We start from the raw sequence: 19,187 nt of genomic DNA, 5'->3' as shown, positions 1-19,187 counted from the left end.
TTATGCATCAACCCAGAGCACCTCAAAATACATGAGGCGAACACTGATAACAATCATAAATATTTATGCATCAAGCCAGAGCACCTCAAAATACATGAGGTAACCACTGACAACATAGAAGTAGATACCTCTACAATAATAGTTGGAGACGTCAATACACCACTTTCATCAATGGATAGAACATCTAGACAGAGGATCGATAAGGAAACAGAGATGTTGAATTATATGATAAATGACCTAGACTTGACAAACACTAATAGAACACTATACCCCACAACAGCAGGATACACAGTTTTTTCAAGTGCTCATAGATCATTCTCTAGGATAGACCACATGTTAGGTCACAAAGCAAGTCTCAACAAATTTTAAAAACTTGACATTATATGAAACACCTCAGATCATAATGGAATGAAGTTAGATGAATGAAGTTGGAAATCAATAACAGGCAGAAGTTCAGAAAATTCACAAATATATAAGAAGGCTAAATAACATACTCTCAGACAACCAGTGGGTAAAGGAATAAATTACAAGAGAAATTAGTAAATACCTCAAGGTAAATGATAATGAAAACACAACATATCAAAACTTATGGGATGCAGCAAAGGCGGTGCTTAGAGGGAAATTTATTGCCCTAAATGCCTATATTAAAGAAGAAGAAAGAGAAAAAATTGAGGACTCACCTGCAGGAACTAAAGAAAAAAACAGCAAACTAAACCCAAAGGAAAGAGAAGAAAAGAAATAACAAGATTAGCGCAGAAATAAATGACATTGAGAAAGGAAAACAATAGAGAGAATCAGCAAAACCAGAAGTTGGTTCTTTGAGAAAATCAGTAAAATCAATGGACACTTAGCTAGGCTAACAACAACAACAAAAAGAGTGTGGATGTAAATATACACAATCAGAAATGGCAAAGGGGACATAACTACTGACCCCGCAAAAATAAAGGAGAAAATAAGAGGATACTATGAGCAACTATATGCTAATAAACTAGACAATGTAGATGAAATGGACAACTTCCAAGAAAAGCATGAATAACCAACATTGACTCGAGAAGAAATAGACAACCTCAACAAACCAATCACAAGCAAAGGGATTGAGTCAGTCATCAAAAAGCTCCCCCAAAAGTAAATACCAGGACCAGATGGCTTCACATGTGAATTCTACCAGGCATTAAAGAAAGAATTAGTACCAATCCTGCCCAAACTCTTCAAAAAAAACTGAAGAGGAGGGAAAGCTACCTAACTTGTTCTATGGAGACAATATCACCCTAATACCAAAGTCAGACAAAGATACCACAAAAAATAAAATTATAGCCCCATCTCTTTAATGAATATAGATGCGAAAATCCTCAACAAAATACTCACAAATCGAATCCAGCAGCACACTAAAAGAATTATACACCATGACCAAGTGGGATTTATTCCAGGTATGCAAGGCTGGTTCAACACAAGAAAATTAATGTAATACACCACATCAATAAATCAAATCAAATAAACCACATGATCATCCTGATCAATACAGAAAAGGCATTTGACAAAATTCAACATCCTTTCTTGATGAAAACACTTCAAAGGATAGAAATAGAAGGAAACTTTCTCTATATGATAAAGGCAATATATGAAAAATCCACAGCTAACATCATACTCAATGGGGAAAGACTGAAAGCTTTCCCTCTAAGATCAGGAACAAGACAGGGATGCCCACTGTCACCATTGTTATTTAACATTGTGCTGGAAGTTCTAGCTAGAGCAGTTAGTCAGGAAAAAGAAATAAAAGGCATCCAAGTTGGAAGAGGAAGAAGTAAAACTTTCACTGTTTGCAGATGACATGATCCTATATGTAGAAAATCCAGAAAAATCTACAGCAAAGCTACTAGAGCTAATAAATGAATACAGCAAAGTGGCAGGTTACAAGCTCAACATGAAAAAATTAGTAATGCTCCTGTACACAAGTACTAAGCAACATGAGGAGGAAATCAAGAAAAAAATTCCATTTACAATAGCAACCAAAAGAATCGAGTATTTTGGAAAAAACTTAACCAAGGCCACAAAAGACCTATACACAGAAAACTACAAGAAATTGCTAAAAGAAATCAAACAGGACCTAAAAAAATGGAAGAACATACCGTGTTCATGGATTGGAAGACTAAGTATAGTTAAGATGTCAATTCTGTGTGTAAACTGATTTACAGATTCAATGCAACACCAATTCAAATCCCAACAACTTACTTTGCAGAAATAGAAAAGCCAATAACCAAATTTATTTGGGGGACAGGTTTCCCCGCATAGCCAAAAATATCTTGAGAAAGAGGAATGAAGTGGGAGGTGTCACACTACCTGAATTTAAAGCATACTACAAAGCTACAGTGGTCAAAACTGCATGGTACAGGCATAAAGATAGATATACCAACCAATGGAATCAAATTGAGTGTTCAGAAAGATCCTCTCATCTACGACAACTGATCTTTGATAAGGCAGTCAAGCCAAAGCAACTGGGACAGATAGCCTCTTCAATAAATTGTTGGGAGAACTCGGTATCAATTTCCAAAGGAATGAAAGAAGACTCCTATCTCACACATTATACAAAAAAACTCAAAATGGATCAAAGACCTAATTAGCACTAAGACTGTAAGTCTTTTAAAAGAAAATGTAGGGAAATATCTTAAAGATCTTGTGATGGGAGGTGGTTTCCTAGAGTTTACACCCAAAGTACAAGCAGTCAAAGAAGAAACAGATAAATGGGATCTCCTCAAAGTTAAACACTTTTGTGCATCAAAGGATTTTTGTCAGAAAAGTTAAAAGGCAGCCTACACAATGGGAGACAATATTGGAAACCACATATCAGATAACTGTTTAATATCCAGAATATATAAAAAGATCCTACAACTCAACAACAGAAAGACAAATAACCCAATTTAAAAAATGGTCAAAAGTCATGGATAGGCCCTTTTCTGAAGAGAAAATACAAATGGCTCAAAAACATATGAAAAGATGCTCAACTTCACTGGCATTAGGGAAATGAAAATCAAAATCACAATGAGATATCATCTCACACCTACTAGAATGGCCATTATCAATAAAACAGAAAATTACAAGTGGTGAAGAGAATGTGGAGAAAGAGGCACACTTATTCACTATTGGTGAGAATGTAGAGTGGTGCAGCCACTCTGGAAGGCAGTGTGGTAGTTCCTCAGGAAGCTAAGTATAGAATTGCCATATGATCCAGCAATTCCATTACTAGGTATATACTCAGAGGAACTGAAAGCTAAGACATGAACAGACATCAGTAAACCAATGTTTATAGTGGCATTATTCATGATTGCCAAGAAATGTAAACAGCCGAAATGTCCATCAATGGATGAGTGAATAAACAAATTGTGTTATATACACATGATGGAATATTATGCAGCTGTAAGACAGAACAAAGTCATGGAATGGGGATGAATCCTGAGGACATTATGTTGAGCAAAGTTAGCCAGAAATGAAAGGACAAATACTGTGTGGTCTCACTAATGAACTAACATTAGTGAGCAAACTTTGAGAGTCAAAAGCTGAGAACACAGGTTATCAGGAGATAGAAAGGGGGTAGCAATCATGCATTTGATGCTGAAGGAGTATAGAATGTTCAATAGGATTGATTGTATAGATTAAAAAATAGATAGCATAATGCTGTGTGATGGTAGCACAATATTGTAAGTACACTGAACAAAGATGTTTGATAGTAAAGCTGAAAGAGGAGTGCTAGGGGCAAGTATGACACTGGAAGGAATGACAGATGATAAGGACTGGGACTTTATAACTTAGTGAAACCTAGAATGGTCAATGATGGTGACTAAATGTACAAATATAAAAATGTTGTTACATGTGGGGGAACAAATGAATGTCAACATCGCAAGGTGTTGAAAAATGGATGGTATTGGGGGAAAATATAGTCAAAGCAAACTGGAGTCTATGATTAGCAGTGACATTGTAATATGCTTCCATTAAATGTAACAAAGGCAATATACCAAAGCCAAATGTCTGTGAGAGGTGGATATAAGGGAGGAGTATGGGATTCCTGGTAATGGTGGTGTTGTTTTCTGACATTATTATTCTATTGTATTGTATGGTGTTTTAATTTTTAAAATCTTTTTTATTTTTATTAAAATTTTTTTTCAAGTAATAAATATATTTAAGTGCTGATTGTGGTGATGAATGCATAACTACATGATGATACTGTGAACAATTGATTGTACACTGTGGATGACTGAATGGTATGTGAATATATCTCTATAAAATTGCAGGGAAAAATATAAACAGAGGGATACAAGTGGTGGAGAAAACATGGAAGAGGGATATACCTATTTACTGTTGGTGGGGAAGTAGGATGCTGTAGCCTATCTGGAGGACAGTGTGGTGCTTCCACAAAAAGCTAGGTATGCGGGTGCCGTAAGGTCCTACAACCTCATTATAGGGTATATACTTGGAAGATCTGACAGCAGGCAGGGACACAAGTGGACATTTGCACACTGGTGTTTATGGCAGCAGTATTCACCATTTGCAATGGATGGGGGTGGCCTATGGGTACATCAACTGATGAACAGAATGGTGAACTGTGATGTATGCATACAGTAGAGTATCGGGCAGCTACACGAAGGAATGAAGCTGTGAGAAACATGCAACTATGTGAATGGATCTTGAGTACAGCATTTTGAGTGAAGTATGCCAGAAATGAAAAGACAAACATTATAATGCCTCACTCATATGGACTAACTATAATGGGTAAACTTTGAGATTTGAATCTTAGAGCACAGCTTGTCAGGGGAACACTTATTGTAATGGTCCCTATAGTGTAAGCTCTTACAGCAGTCACATCTATTTCTAGATTGTAATGGTTATCTCTAAATTCTGAGATGCTGAGCTCCTTGTATTTAATCTGTTTGCTCTCTGTAACTTTGGGTATCTGTGGGACACCTGAGACTTGGAAGTAGAGCTCGGCAGCTATAAATGTCGGTATTACCTCATACAGCAACTGTTATGAAAGGTGAAAAGGAGTTCAACTTCAATTAGAGATATGAATGAAGTGGATCTGGTTAGGACTAAGGCAAATCAGGCCAAAGGGTAAAGGATAATATCAACTGTGTTTTTTTTTTTATTAAATTTATTTACATACCATACAATCATCCAAAGTATATAATCCATTGATCACATTGCCATCATATAGTTGTTCATTCATCACCCTGAAGTATTTTTTTTAACATTTTCCTTGTACCAGAAAAAAAGTGAAAGTAAGAATGAAAAGTTAAGAGTAAAAACAGACCACCCAAATTGTAACCTCCCATCCCATTTTTCCTTTAGTTTTTTTTTTTTTTTTTTGACCCCATTGTTCTACTCATTGATCCATACACTTGATAAAGGGGAGTGTGATCCACATGGCTTTAACAATCAGATTGTCACTCTGGAGGGCATTCTTACATGCTATATAGATATCCCTTTTAAGTTTTTAGGGTATTGGAATAGCTAGAAGGAAATATCTGAAACTGTCAAACTGCAACCCAGTAGCCTTGATTCTTGAAGACAATTGCGTAAATATGTAGCTTACATGGTGTGACTGATGGTGAAAACCTTGGGGCTCACACACACTTTATCCAGGTTGTGGACAGATGAGTAGAAAAATGGGGACAAAAAGTAAATGAAAAACAGGGTGGGATGGGGGGTGATGGAATGTTTTAGGTATTCTTTCTTGCTTTTTTTTTTTTTTTGAGCAAGGAAAATGTTCAAAAATTGATTCTGGTGATGAATGCACAATGATATGATGATAGTACTGTGAATAACTGATTGTACACTGTGGATGACTGTAGGGTATGTGAGTATATTTCAATAAAACTGTATAAAGAAATAAAAAACTTAAAAAAAAACAAAAAACAAAAAACTAATTCACTCTCAAGAAGGGACTCAGCCTGTAATCCCTTCTAAGAACTCTTTCTTTTAGCAAGGGAAGCACAACATCGCCGTCCTTTCACATTCCTTATGAAGGGGGGACAACTGAGGGATGCATAGTGATCTCAGCCCTTCCCTGGCTGCCAGACACAAAATGACTGCTCTGAGTGCACATTGTTTTCTGTACCATGAAGCAGAAGAAAATAATTTTCCCTTTCCTCTTTACCCTTCCTTTCTCCCTACCCCAAGCCCACCCTCTGTCTAAGGCTAACTGGGAAGGAGAATAGGGCTTAAACATGAATAAATACAAAGACATACATTGCGTTCATCAGCATTTGGAATGTTTGAGACAAGTGAAATGGACCTTACTACATTGAAGTTTTACTTGTTTCTTATGATTACATATTTACAGAGTTTAAACAATTATTCTGTTTTGTATGATTACTTTGAAAAGCTGAACACATATTAAATAATCTTGGTATAGAGAAATCTGAATTTAGAAAACAGTTAAATTAAAAGTCAAACGTCGATTAAAATAGGAATCCTATTTTTAAAAAGGATGCTACTGCATGCATTTAATTATCCAGCTTCTCTAGTAGATGTATATTTGTATTTATAAACATTTGATTTATAAAGTTTCATAACTAATCACAGAAAAAGGCACGTGTTGTTTAGCATAAAAGGCAATGCATTGGTGAGGAAATAGTATGTACTTTGGAGACAGGAAGTCCTGGGTTTAAATCCTGGCACTGCTGTTTACCATCTTTTTAACCTTGGGTAAATGTCTGAGCCAGTTTCCTGATCTGTAAAATGGGGGATAATAATAGCTACCAGGCAGGGCTGTAGTAAGAATAAGGGATAATGTTTTTGAAAGTGCCTTGCACAGTACACAGCATCTAATAAGTGCTCAATACCTACTGTCCCTTAAGGGTGAAGTAATTTAGAAGGCAATAGAAAGTAAATGAGATTTTGTTCTTAACTAGTTTTTCTTTTCCCCTATTAATTTTATAACTAAAAAAGACTTCTAAATTTCCAGCACAGAACTAATGGAACCCAGAAACTGATCTTTCCTTCATAATATTTTGCTGGGCATCAGCAAGGAGATTCCTTTTCAGAGCCTAGAATATGGCCAGAGATAATGGCATACTTTCATATGAATATCATCTCCTTTACAGATATCTTTTAAAAAAAAGAAGTTTTTTATAATCTTGGAAGAGTCTAGTGACCTCAGAAGCACAAGCCTCTCTTTTAGGAGGAGAAACAGCCCGGCCAGAAAATAACTATAAACAATGTAACATACCAAAGTTGAAAATATAAAAGGAACTTACCCAAAGGGGTTAGTGCTAAAAATAAAACACAAAAGAAGGATCAGTGGTGATTTTCTAATTCAGGGAAAATCCAGATTCAGATGATACTTTTTCTAGGTGAATGCAGAAACAGGCCCCTCCAGGAAGTATAAAACTGTTTCATCTTCAGTGAAATAGGGTAGCAGGAGTACTGCTAGTCAAAGATTCCCATCCCACTCCACAGAGAGAGTTATCTTGAGGACCCCATTTAACTAGTTTATGAAATTTAATCCTTGGGTAAATACTATCTATTCTACTGTAAATTAAACTCTTGCATTTTCCATCTTTTTTTGTATGTTTTTCTCAAGTTAGAGTTTTTACTCACTCTCTTCTGATCAGTTTGAAATTGTGTATTGTTGATCAATTATCTAAAATCACCATCTTGTCCTGACATCTTTATGTCAGTCTTAGGGGATTAAAAATGATGGGCAGCCACATTGTAACAGAGAGAAAACAGGCTCCCTTGTGATAGGCTTGCTGGGAATGTGAGCTACCAGTGACTTTTGGTAGTTAACCAGAATCAAATGCAAGACCATTATATTTTGTTCCAGAAGGAAAACAGATAAAAGGGACTCAAAATTGAAATACGAGGAACCACTCATTTAACTAATCATGACTATTCTAAGATAGAAGACCACAGAATACAAGAAAATTTGGGAACAAAACTCAACAATCCTAGACACATGAAGAGAGCAAGGAAATAACCCCTTTACTTACTAATTCCTCTGGAACTGTCCACTGAAAGAGAGAAAGACAAACACATCAGTAGATATTACCGGGCTCTTCCCCCTTCTTCCCCAATCCCCAAACCTCTACCTTGGATGGAATATGTTTCCTGAACAAACAAGTTCCATTTATTTAAATGTGGGGGCTTCCATTTCCATTCCCCCTTCTCTTGACCTACTGTGGTTCAAAAGAACTTGTGATAAGCTACTTTAAATGTTACTGAAACTAATCACCTTTACTTTTCATTAATCATTAGTGATTTTGCTAGAGGCACAAGATTGAACTGAGAAAATATGGAGTGTATAATGGTCTAGCTTTAGAAAATGTGTGCTAATGCTATTCACTGACATTGTTTGATATGAAATCTTTAAGGTACATTTGTGATCAGGTATTAAAATGCAGGTGTATCTCTTGTGTTGGATACACCCAATATAAAAAAACACAAAATAATAAGAACGAAATTGCAAGAAACATGATATTCAGGATTGTTTGTCAGGATGAAAATGGGGAGTTGGGTATTTAAATCCTAGACCAGGGGTTGGCAAAGTAAACTCCGTGGAACACATCCCACCTGCCACCTCTTTTTGTCAGTCCTGTGAGCTAAGAAAGGATTTTACATTTTTAAATGGTTGAAAAAAATAAGAAAAATATTTCATGACACATGAAAATTATATGAAGTTCAAATTTCAATGTGCATGAAAAAAGTTGTATTGGGCATATCCACATTCACTTGTTTACATATTGTCTGTGGCTGCCTGTGTGCTACACTACCAGTGTTGAGTGGTTGTGACACAGACTTCATGGCCTGCAAAGCTTAAAATAACCTTTATCTGGCCCTTTACAGAAAAAGTTTGCCCACCCCTTACTTTTTACTATCAAAAAGAACAATTGAGTTTAGAAATAGATTAGGAACTTACTAGCAGGTACTTGATGTATCCCTGAAAATCAAATCAAGAAAATAGGTTAATGGTAACATACTTGGATCAGAAACACAAATCTCCTCCACTCCCACCTCACCCAACTATTTCTTCTAGGATATCATCAAGACCCCCAGCAGGATACAACAAAACATGATGAGGGAGTAGGTTCCTTAGTGCATTGTAAGAACCTGATACTCTTCACCATCTTTATGACTTTCACAATCGTTCAAGTTATTGTTACTGTCATTTCTTTAATATTTCTCTCTGCTTCCATCCTCGTCTTCTCCCCATCCCCAGTCCATTCCCAGTATAGCAGCCAGACAGGATCCTTTTAAAGTGTTAGACAGTCAGATCAAGTCACTCCTGTAAGTAAGGCTCCCCATCTCCCTCACAGCAAAGTCAAAGTCATTACAGTGACTTGCAAGGAAGGCCTTGGAAGATCTGTCCCCCATAGCTCTATGACAACTCCTGTTTCTCTCACTTTCCATTCTGCTCCAGCCCTGGTTACTTTCTTCCTTTTCCTCAGGTAGTCTGGAAATACTCCTACCCCAGTTGGATCATTTGCTGTTCCCTATGCCTAAAATATTGTCCTCACATAGATAATTCTCTGACTTCTTTCATGTTTTTTTTTTTTTTTTCTTAACTGTCATCATTTCAGTGAGGTCTTCCCTTATAACCCCTTTTAAAATTGCACCCGACCCCCTGACTCTCTCTATTCTCCTATTCCTCTCAAAAGCATTAAACACCTTCTAATAAATCCTGTATTTGACTTATTTCTTCCTGCCATCCCATCTACCTCTAATTTTAGATGACAGGATTTTTTTTTTTTTTTGGTCAGTTTCTTTTCACTGCTTTATTCCCAGGGCTTAGCATAGTCCTTAGCTATAGTTCAGGTTTGATAAAATATTTATTGAATGAATGACTAGCCTAATCCCACAGTTTCAATGTTACCATTATCTTCCCTAGCTCACTCCACTTTTTCTATACTTTGCTGCCTCCCACTTTTCTATTCATGTCTCTTTCTTCCATTATCCTCTTATCCCTTGAAGACAGTAAAGAAAACTGAAAAGATTGCTATGGGTCCTGCAGTTCCTTTTTTAAAATCTCTATTTTGAAATAATTATAGACTCACAGGAAGTTGCAAAAATAGTACAGAGTCCCATGTACCCAACCAGCTTCCCCCAATGATGCCATCTTATATAGCTGTAGTATAGAATCAAAACCAGCAAGTTGGCAGTATATTTACAGTATTTAGTTAACTAGACAACAGTCTGTATTCAGTTTCCACCATTTTAAAAACTGCATTCATTGTGTGCATAGTTCTTTGCAGTTTTATTCTTTGTATAGATTTGTGTAGCCACTACCACAATTAAGATATGGAACTGTTTCATTGCCACAAAAGAACTTCATGCTGCCGTTGTATTTGTACCCACCCCACACCCTATACCAACGCACCCCTGTTTCTGTTCTCCATCTCTATAGTTTGGTCATTTCAAGAATTTTATATAAATGGAATCATACAGTATGTAGCAATTTGAGATTGACCTTTTTTACTAAGCATAAAGCCCTTGAGATCCACCCTGGTTGTTGCCACATTAATAGTTCATTCCATTTTATTGCTGAGTAGTATTTCATTGTATAAATGGAGAAGACTTTATTCAATCATTCACTCACTGAAGAATATTTAGCTTGTTTCCAGTATTTTGCTATTATGACTAAAGCTACTGTGTACAAATTTTCCTAAGAATGTAAGTTTTAATTTCTCTTTTATGAATTCCCAATAATATCATATGGTAAATGCATGTTTAGTGTTGTAAGAAATTGTCAAACTACTTTCCAGAGTGGCTGTACCATTTTAAACATGTCCATCAGCAATGTATAAGATCTAGTTTTCTCTGCATCCTCACTATCATCTGGTATTTTCACTATTTTTATTTAACTGTTCTAATAGGTGTGTAGTGATATTCCATTGTTTTAATTTGCACAATGGTTAATTATGTTGAACAGTTTTCATGTGCTTATTTGCCATCTATTTCTCCTCTTGGGTGAAATATCTTCCATATATTTGCTCATTTTCTAATTGAATTCATTTTTTACTTTTGAGTTTTTCTTTAATTAGAGATACTATTGAGTTTTGAGTGTTCTTTATATAGTCTAGATATGAGATCTTTTTTTTTTGGATATGCTTGAAAATATCTTATCCCACTCTGTAGCTTGTCTTTCCATACTCTTAACAGAGTCTTTGATAGTGAAAATTTAAAATTTAAATGAAGTCTAATTTATTGATTTTTTTTCCTTTTATGAATTATATTTTTGGTGTCATATCTAAGTCCCAAAGATTTCTTCCTATTTTTTCCAAAAGCTTTCTAGTTTTATGTTTTGCATTTAAATCCATGATCTACTTTGAATTGATTTATTTATATGGTCTGAAGCTTCAACTGAGCTTTTTATTTTGCCAGTGGATGTGCAGTTGTTCCAGCACCATATGTTGAGGGTTATCCATCCTCTGTTGAATTGCTTTTGCTTTTTTGTCCAAAAAAAAAAACAAAAAAAAAACCAAAACAAACAAAAAAAATCAATTCGCGTATTTGTGTTGGTTTATTTTCAGATTTTTTATTCTTTTCCATTTATCTGTTTCTGTTCCTCTGCCAAAACCACATTGTCTTATTTACTACAGCTATAGTTTATGTTTTAATATCAGGTAGAATGACTCCTCTCATTTTATCTTTTTCAAAATTGTTTTAGCTATCCTTGTTCCTATGCCTTTTATATAAATTTTAGAATAAGCTCATTTATATAAAAATTTTTGCTGGAATTTTGATAGGAATTGCATTAAACCTATAGATCAGTTTGGAGGAAACTGCATCTTTACTATATTGAATCTTCCAGTTTGGGCACACCATACATCTTCCAAATAATTTTCAGCATATAGATCCTGTGAATGTTTTGTCAGATTTGTACCTGGGCATTTCATTTTTTATGGAGTAATTGTAACTGGTATTGTTTTAAGTTTTGCTTTCCATTATATATTTGTTGTTAGTAAATAGGAATACAGTTGATTTTTGTGTCTATTGACCTTGTATTCTGCAACTATGCTAAAATTAATTAGTTCTACAAGCTTTTTTGGTGGATTCCTTGGGATTGCCTATAGAGACAAATTATGTCATTTACAAATAAAGACAGTTTTATTTCTTCCTTTCCACTCTATATGCTTTTTATTTACTTTTCTTGTTTTATTGTGCTGACTAGGACTGCCAGTACTATGTTGAATAAGAGTGGTGCTTTGTTTCAGATCTTAAGGAGAACACATTCAATTTTTCACCATTATGTATAATCTTAGATGCTCTCTACCAGGTTGAGGAATTTCCCCTCTATTTTCAGTTTTCTAAGAGTTTGTTTTTTTTTTTTTTCATGAATGGGTATTTAATTTTGTCCAAAGTTTTATTCTGCATCAATTGATATGATCATGTGATTTTTCTTCTTCACAGACTGTTGATATGGTGGGTTATACTGATTGATATTTAAATACTGACCCAGCTTTGTTCATAGTACATATGTTCATCCTTTTAATGACTGCAAGATCTATAGTATATTACCTGTTTCATTCTTGATATTGGTAATTTGTTTCTTCTCTTTTTTGTCAATCATTACAAGTTTATCAATTTTACTGATCTTTTTCAATTTCATTGAATTATGTTCTTATTTTTATTATTTCCTTTATTATATTTACTTGGGATTTTTATTCCTCTTTTTCTAGTTTCTTGAGGTAGGACCTTAAATTTTTGTTCTGAGACTTTTGCTGTTTCTAATGTAAGTATGTAAGGCTATACATTTCTTTCTTAGCACTGCTTTAGCTAGACTCACAACTTTTGATAACTTCATATTCTTTTAGTTATCAATATTTTAAAAATTTCATCTGAGACTTCCTCTTTTACCTATGGATTATTTAGAAGTGTTTGTTAATTTCCCAGTGTTTGGAGATTTTCCTGTTGTCTTGTTATTGAGTTCTAGTTTGATTCCATTATAGTCAGAAAGCATATTGTGTACGATTTCAGTACTTTTAAATTTGTTGAGATTTGTTTTATGACCCAGGATATGGTGTATATTGATATATGTTCCATGGCTGTTTGAAAAGAATGTGTATTCTGCTGTGGTTGGGTGGAGGTTTCTAAAATGGTCAATTAGACTGTGTTGGTCATTTTTTTGTTTGATTGTTCTATATCCTTTGTGACTTTGCAGCTAGTGGTTCTATCAATAGCTGAGAATGGGGTGTTGAAGTTCCTGAATATAGTTGTAAATTTTTCTATTTCTCTTTTCAGTTCTATCAGTTTTTTGCATGTATTTTTGAAGCTGTTTTTTGGTGCATACACATTTAGGATTTTTATATCTTCATGGTGTATTGATTCCTTTTATCATTATGTAATATCCCTCTTGGGCCTTGGTAATTGTCTTTGCTTTGAAGTCTACCTTATGTGATATTAATATAGCTACTCCTTTTTCTTAAAAAAAAATAATGCTTGTATGGTATGTCTTTTTTCCATCCTTTTACTTTCATCTTATCTACATTGTTAAATTTGAAGTGGGTTTCTTGTAGATAGCATATCATTGATTTGGGTTTTTTTAATCATTCTGTCAATCTCTGTTGTTAAATTGGTATATTTAGACCTACAGTTCCCTTTGAAAATGAAACACAAATAAATTAGTGTGGTGCACTTGAGCATTATGAAAAAGAATTCCCAATTTAAGTCTCCCAAGGAGGGGAATTCAGAAAAGGCTTCCAAAGTACTGCGTGTAATCCCTTCTTCTCTTGAGCCATAGTTATGATAAACTTTAGGAAAGACGGGATGAAGATTAGTCTTTCTCTTTAATATTCAATTCTATTATAGTTAGTGTTTTCTTTGTTTACACTTTACAGTCTGTCCTTTCTTATACTCTCATGTCTTACATTTTATTTTATTTTTGCCATCTTTCATCTTTTGGAATATTGTTTTGTGACCCTATAGCTTCATACGAAATACAAACATTGTAGTATGTTGTTTTCATAGTCTTTCCCCATCATCAGACCCTAAGATATTTTTCCAGCATTGTTTCCCTTTGTTTCTCTTCTCTAACCTAATTCTCTAGCCAGATGAAAATTTTTTTTCTTTTCCTTTTTTTTTTTTTTTTTTTTTTTTTTTGCCACGTGTTTTCCTGTCTTAGTGGGCCTGTGATTTACCAAGAAACTATCTGTAACAAAAAAATACTGGAAGGTGTGGAGAAAAAGAGTTGGAAAACAGTCTGACCCTTGGGGTTCAGAGTGGTCAAATGTCAAAAGTGTTGGTGAAAAGAAAGGAACTCAGATGCTGCAGAGATCCAGAGCAAACTAACTGAAAAAGAGAATAGGAACTTACCTGCTGCTACTGGAGTAAACGCTGAAAAAGAAAATAAAAGGAATTATTTTAATTGCATACTTAGTACCCACTGACAATCCACTTGGAACATCATAAAGTGGGCTTTTGGAAAATTAAATCTTAAGTTATGCTATCCCTTATTAATTCAAGATTAATTCACTTTGATAATTTAAATAATCTGGTTACTAACTTAATTTCTCAGTGTTTCAACTTTCTTCCTTTCAAACCCCTAACATGCCAGCCCCCATTGTATTTCTTTTTTGCAGTACAGAAAAGCTTATTTATAATTATCCGAAATTTAAACTTTTGTCATGTGGTTTTTCTGTGTTTGTTCTTTCTGATAAACTCTGGGGTTTGTTATGGGAACATTAGAATTCTAAAGCTGGTTTGGGAAACAGTATGTGTCAGAAGGAATCTTCCAGATATTGTAGGATACTAAAGAATAGCAGGATTAAGAAAGAAAAAAAGGAATTAACATATGAGACTTATATCCTTTGCTAAAATGCCAACACAAAGTAATGTGCTTTGCTTGGGATATGGAGACAAATGTTTTCACTGGCACATCTCTCAAGGGTGTGAGCAGGTCACGACGCGGGCCAGTCAGAGAGAGAGTAAGAAATCCCAAGATCTTCAATTTCCTGATTCTCTCCTACAGTCTTATTCTTTCACGGTGAATATCTTTAGGGTGGGAAAAATGGAGTTGAGTTTAGGCCCTTTTCTTTTCTTTTCAATTTTTATAAGCTATTAAAACTCTTTAAGTGCTAGTAATATTTGTTTTAATTTAAATTTTTTTCCTTTTATTTTTCTTACTAATTCTCTAATCTCATAATATTTCTGTTTGGTTCTTTACCTTATGTTATATTATTCTTCTAGGTCTACATTACTTTATTATTCCTTTCCTTATTCTAAAATATCTAGGCTTAAGTGTTTATTACTTTAGGAAATGTATTTTTTTATGGTAAGTCTATATTATATCTTCCTTTTTATCCCTTGAATCAATAGAATTTTCTCTTAAAATCAGTAATTTGGGGAAATACAGAAAAATCTGGAAGCAAAGGAGAGGAAATATGCCATTTTGGTTTTGCATTAACAGAAGTGAATGCACTTAGAGAATGGATCGAAACCCTGTAGAAAGTCAGAGGACACTAGAATTGCTAAACAAACAGCATGTTGATGGGTTTTGAAAAGAACTCTAATAAATCAACTGAACACAGAGTTCAAGCTTCCAAAAGTTCACTTACCAATCACATTCTTTACAGTGAGAGAGAAAAAGAAATCCTGAGACTATTCTCCTGCCTAAGAAGGAAGCTGCAATGAATTATGACATATCAAACTGTTGTTTTTGTGGAGGCAGAACTGAAGGCATCAATCTGTGCCTACAACTTCATATAAACTGCAGGTAACTAGAGAGTGGGGGATGATGTGACATGTAGTAATTACTACTGTTAATGATACTGGTACTTATTAATATTTAGATATTAGTATTCAGTTAATATCAAACATTAACTTCATATAATTATTATATATTAGCATTATTTATGAGTTTTGAGCTAATGGTGACTGTAAAGACTGTTATTACAATAAAGACTTATTCTTTGATCACAGGTTATTTAGAAAAGAGTTGAAATATGGCCATTTGATAAAAATGGCTGGCTTTTGTGTAGGGTAGAGGGGATATGGAAAGCTGTGGAAAGATAGTCAGTTAGCAAATTCATACAGAAAATCTCATCCAAGGCAGTCATTCCTACACCTAGTATCTTGAACGGAATCTGTCTTAATGCTAGTGCTCCTAAAAATAGTAAGAATGGACACAGGTTTTATCATTTGATAAGAATACCTAGCACTTGCACAATGTGTAAAGTGCTTAGACTGTCTCATGTCACCATTATCCATGTCAAATGGGATCCTGAGTTACAGTCTCAGAAGAAGTTCTTTAAGACTGCCAAATAAAGGACTGAACCAGCAGAGGTACTTTAGAATTCTGTATCAAAAACATAGTAAAATAGATCCTCTCTGGGAGGGTTACTTGGAAATGGTAACTAACACGGTGTCTTTGCTAATAGGATTGTGGGGAGGGTGTCATCCTATAGGAACTGTAAAAAAAAATGTAAATTCTATGTCAGGAGAGACATACACTTTTGTTAACAAATTGGGTAAAAAGCACAACTCTGTATTCATTGGTAAAGTTTTAAAAAAATATTTCTTTTGAAAATCTTCCACCGAAAAGTATGCTAAAATAGACCCTTGAAGCACTAATAGGAGGGAATCAGATGTTGCCACATTCAAACTTAGCTTTTGTAATCTTTCTGCCTTCTCTCTTTTGGCTGAGAGACCCTTTCTTCTCATCTTCAAATTTCGCTGGGAGCTTGATTTGTTATTGATAAAATGTTCAAACTATAAGCAGCATTTGTTTTTCCCTCTCTATTATTTTCTCTTCTACTAGCAGTTTATGCTTTTTACCAATATATAAATGAGTTAATTTTCCAGGGCTGTGGAGGAAAGGGAGTAAGAACATAAGATTTACAAGGAAGTGATTAAAAAGAGATAATATCAAATAGATAGAATATAAATTAAATTTTTAGAGCAATTAAATAATTTACTCAGTCACATATCTGGTAAGTGTTTTAGATGGGATTACAACCTGGGTCTGTCTGATTCCTCTCTTAACCTTCATCTATATTACCTTTATATCTTTTTACCATTTAACATGGAAGTGGTTTATTCCATATTTAGAATTATTCCTTAAAGCATGTCTTTAGAAGTGGAATCATGAGGTAGAGGACACTATATTTTAAGGTATCTTGCAACATATTGCAAATTTGCATTCTAAAAGGGTTATATTAATTTACAGTGGGACCAGCAATGTATGAATATACCAAAGTATTTCCAGTACTGCTTTTTATATTTATTTATTTTTAAAAGAAATAATAAAGTTTATATTTATATTGAAAAAGTTTTACAAGTTTCATAGTTTATAGTAGTGGTTATAGTAGTGATTATAGTGGTGTCACAGTTTCAGAGATTAATTTGACAATACTTATCAGAGTATGATGACAGTTAAATTAAATAATTATGTAAAACAAATGGAATTATTTAAAATAGCACAAATACTTATGTTATTTAAATAACACATATTATTGTTGGCCAAGCAAAATAGTACTTTTAGAAATTGGTATCACTTTTGTAATTACATATTTGCACAAAATTATATGTTCAGAGATATTCACTGTGGCATTGTCAAAATGGTATTTAAGCTAAACTAATTGCTCATCAAAGCATATTGTACATCATTATGTTACATCCATAGTCTTTCCATTTGATCATTACAAAGAACACTGCAGCTCTTTGGGAAAGTTTTGTGCTGTGATCTCGGCCCTTCTACCCACTTCAGACTCTTAATATATTTAAATAGTTCTCTTTAGTAGGTGACAAATGCTACCTCAGGGCCTTAATTTTCTATCCTTTGTTCTTTTTGCCAATTGTGGGCATAATGTAGTTCCTAAATTTCCTAGTAACTTGAGGGGATACCAGGTAATGGGGAAGGAAACAAAGGGGATTAAGAAATGGGACTGCAGAATTCTTTGTTTCAAGGAAAATTTTCTAAAGACCACTGGAATTAAGAAACAGATGAAGAACTTACCAACAGGTATCGGAGTAACTGGTAGAACAACATGAAACAAAAATACATTAGCAGAGTTTTGGATGAAGAATATAATTTCCTTCCTTACTCTTCCCATTGGGGTTAACAAAGGGATCTTTGGAAGACACCAAACCTCCCCAGAAAGATGGCCATAACAGAATAAGGAGGATCAGCATCTCTTTTGTGGTAAAAGCATAGTCCTAGTTTGATGGAACTGGCATCAGTCCTTTTCAATTTTGTAGAAAGGCAGAAGGGGCTAACATGTTATGCTTAGGTTTTCTTTCTTATCTGGTGACAGGGTTTGAATCCTACAGAGAACTTTCAAACAGTTACAAATTCTCTTTCTCTCCCTACATCTAACATACCCCCCACCCAACACCCCCACACCTGCTTTTCCTCTAGTTCTCCTTATTTGTTATATTCTATTCTATATATCTTTTTTTTTTTTAGTTTGGAAATTTTATTTATTAAAAGTTATTTCAAATTTTCCTTAGAAAACGAAATGTTTCCTCTACATTTAGTCCCCCAGCCAAATGTTTATTCTTTCCATCGAGTAACTAATAACCCAGCAGATAGGTAAGTAAGAGGGATAGGAGGTATTTGTAAATAGAAATATGAAATGGAGTTGGTCAGAGTTAGGGAAATTTTTCTTAACATTTTGGGCTCCCAGTTTGTACCAGAGTTACGAAAGAAAAGGAACTTACTCATAGGTATTGCTACTTGTGCTAAAATCCAAACACAAATAATCAGTATGGGTTGACAATCCTAATAGAATTGATATTGAAAACAGAATTCTTACCAATACCACTTCCAGACAGGAATTTTTGGATTGAAAAGGAAGCAAGCCCCAAACCATCTACATGAGCTACTTTAGTTTCTCTTTTCAAATAACACAGTCATTTTGAAAGGGTTGGGAAAAAGTTAAAGTTATTTTCCTTTTACCATACAGTTTCTCTAGGAAATTGAAAGAATACAAAGCTAGAAAAGCCTCATTTACTTTAAATTTTGCTTCCATTTTCATTCCACTCCCTTCTTTCATTGCTTACTCCTGCATCAGTTTTCCCAATTTCTCCATCATTACTACCTTATATTTAATAGAAAATGTGTTTTTTTGGTTGAAAAATCAGTATAGCCAATTCCAAGAGATTTTCATGCTGCTCTTAATTATTGTTATCAGTTTCGTTTTTCAGATATTATTCAGTAGTCCAAGGGCAAGGAACTGACTGATGTGTATGTACTGCCTGTC

General features: G+C 34.4%; 1 protein-coding gene across 7 annotated transcripts in view; it reads right to left on the bottom strand.

Moving 5' to 3' along the window:
• Positions 1-19,187, bottom strand: part of TSBP1 (testis expressed basic protein 1) — a 68,718-nt gene that overhangs the window by 8,436 nt on the left and 41,095 nt on the right. For 6 of the 7 annotated variants that reach the window (XM_037843717.1, XM_037843720.1, XM_037843721.1 and 3 more), the window contains 4 exons: positions 14,302-14,322; positions 8,909-8,929; positions 7,983-8,003; positions 7,248-7,262 (listed from right to left, as the gene is read on the bottom strand). In XM_037843717.1, coding sequence (XP_037699645.1) covers positions 7,248-7,262; positions 7,983-8,003; positions 8,909-8,929; positions 14,302-14,322 — 78 coding nt within the window. Of the gene's footprint in view, positions 1-7,247; positions 7,263-7,982; positions 8,004-8,908; positions 8,930-14,301; positions 14,323-17,941; positions 17,960-18,645; positions 18,714-19,187 lie in introns of those variants that run through there. The other variant, XM_037843722.1, reaches the window with a different exon arrangement.

This window comes from Choloepus didactylus, chromosome 7, assembly GCF_015220235.1.
Source record: "Choloepus didactylus isolate mChoDid1 chromosome 7, mChoDid1.pri, whole genome shotgun sequence".
Lineage (NCBI taxonomy): Eukaryota > Metazoa > Chordata > Mammalia > Pilosa > Megalonychidae > Choloepus > Choloepus didactylus.
Note: the sequence above shows the minus strand (reverse complement) of the source record. Positions and strands in the feature narration are given on the sequence as shown.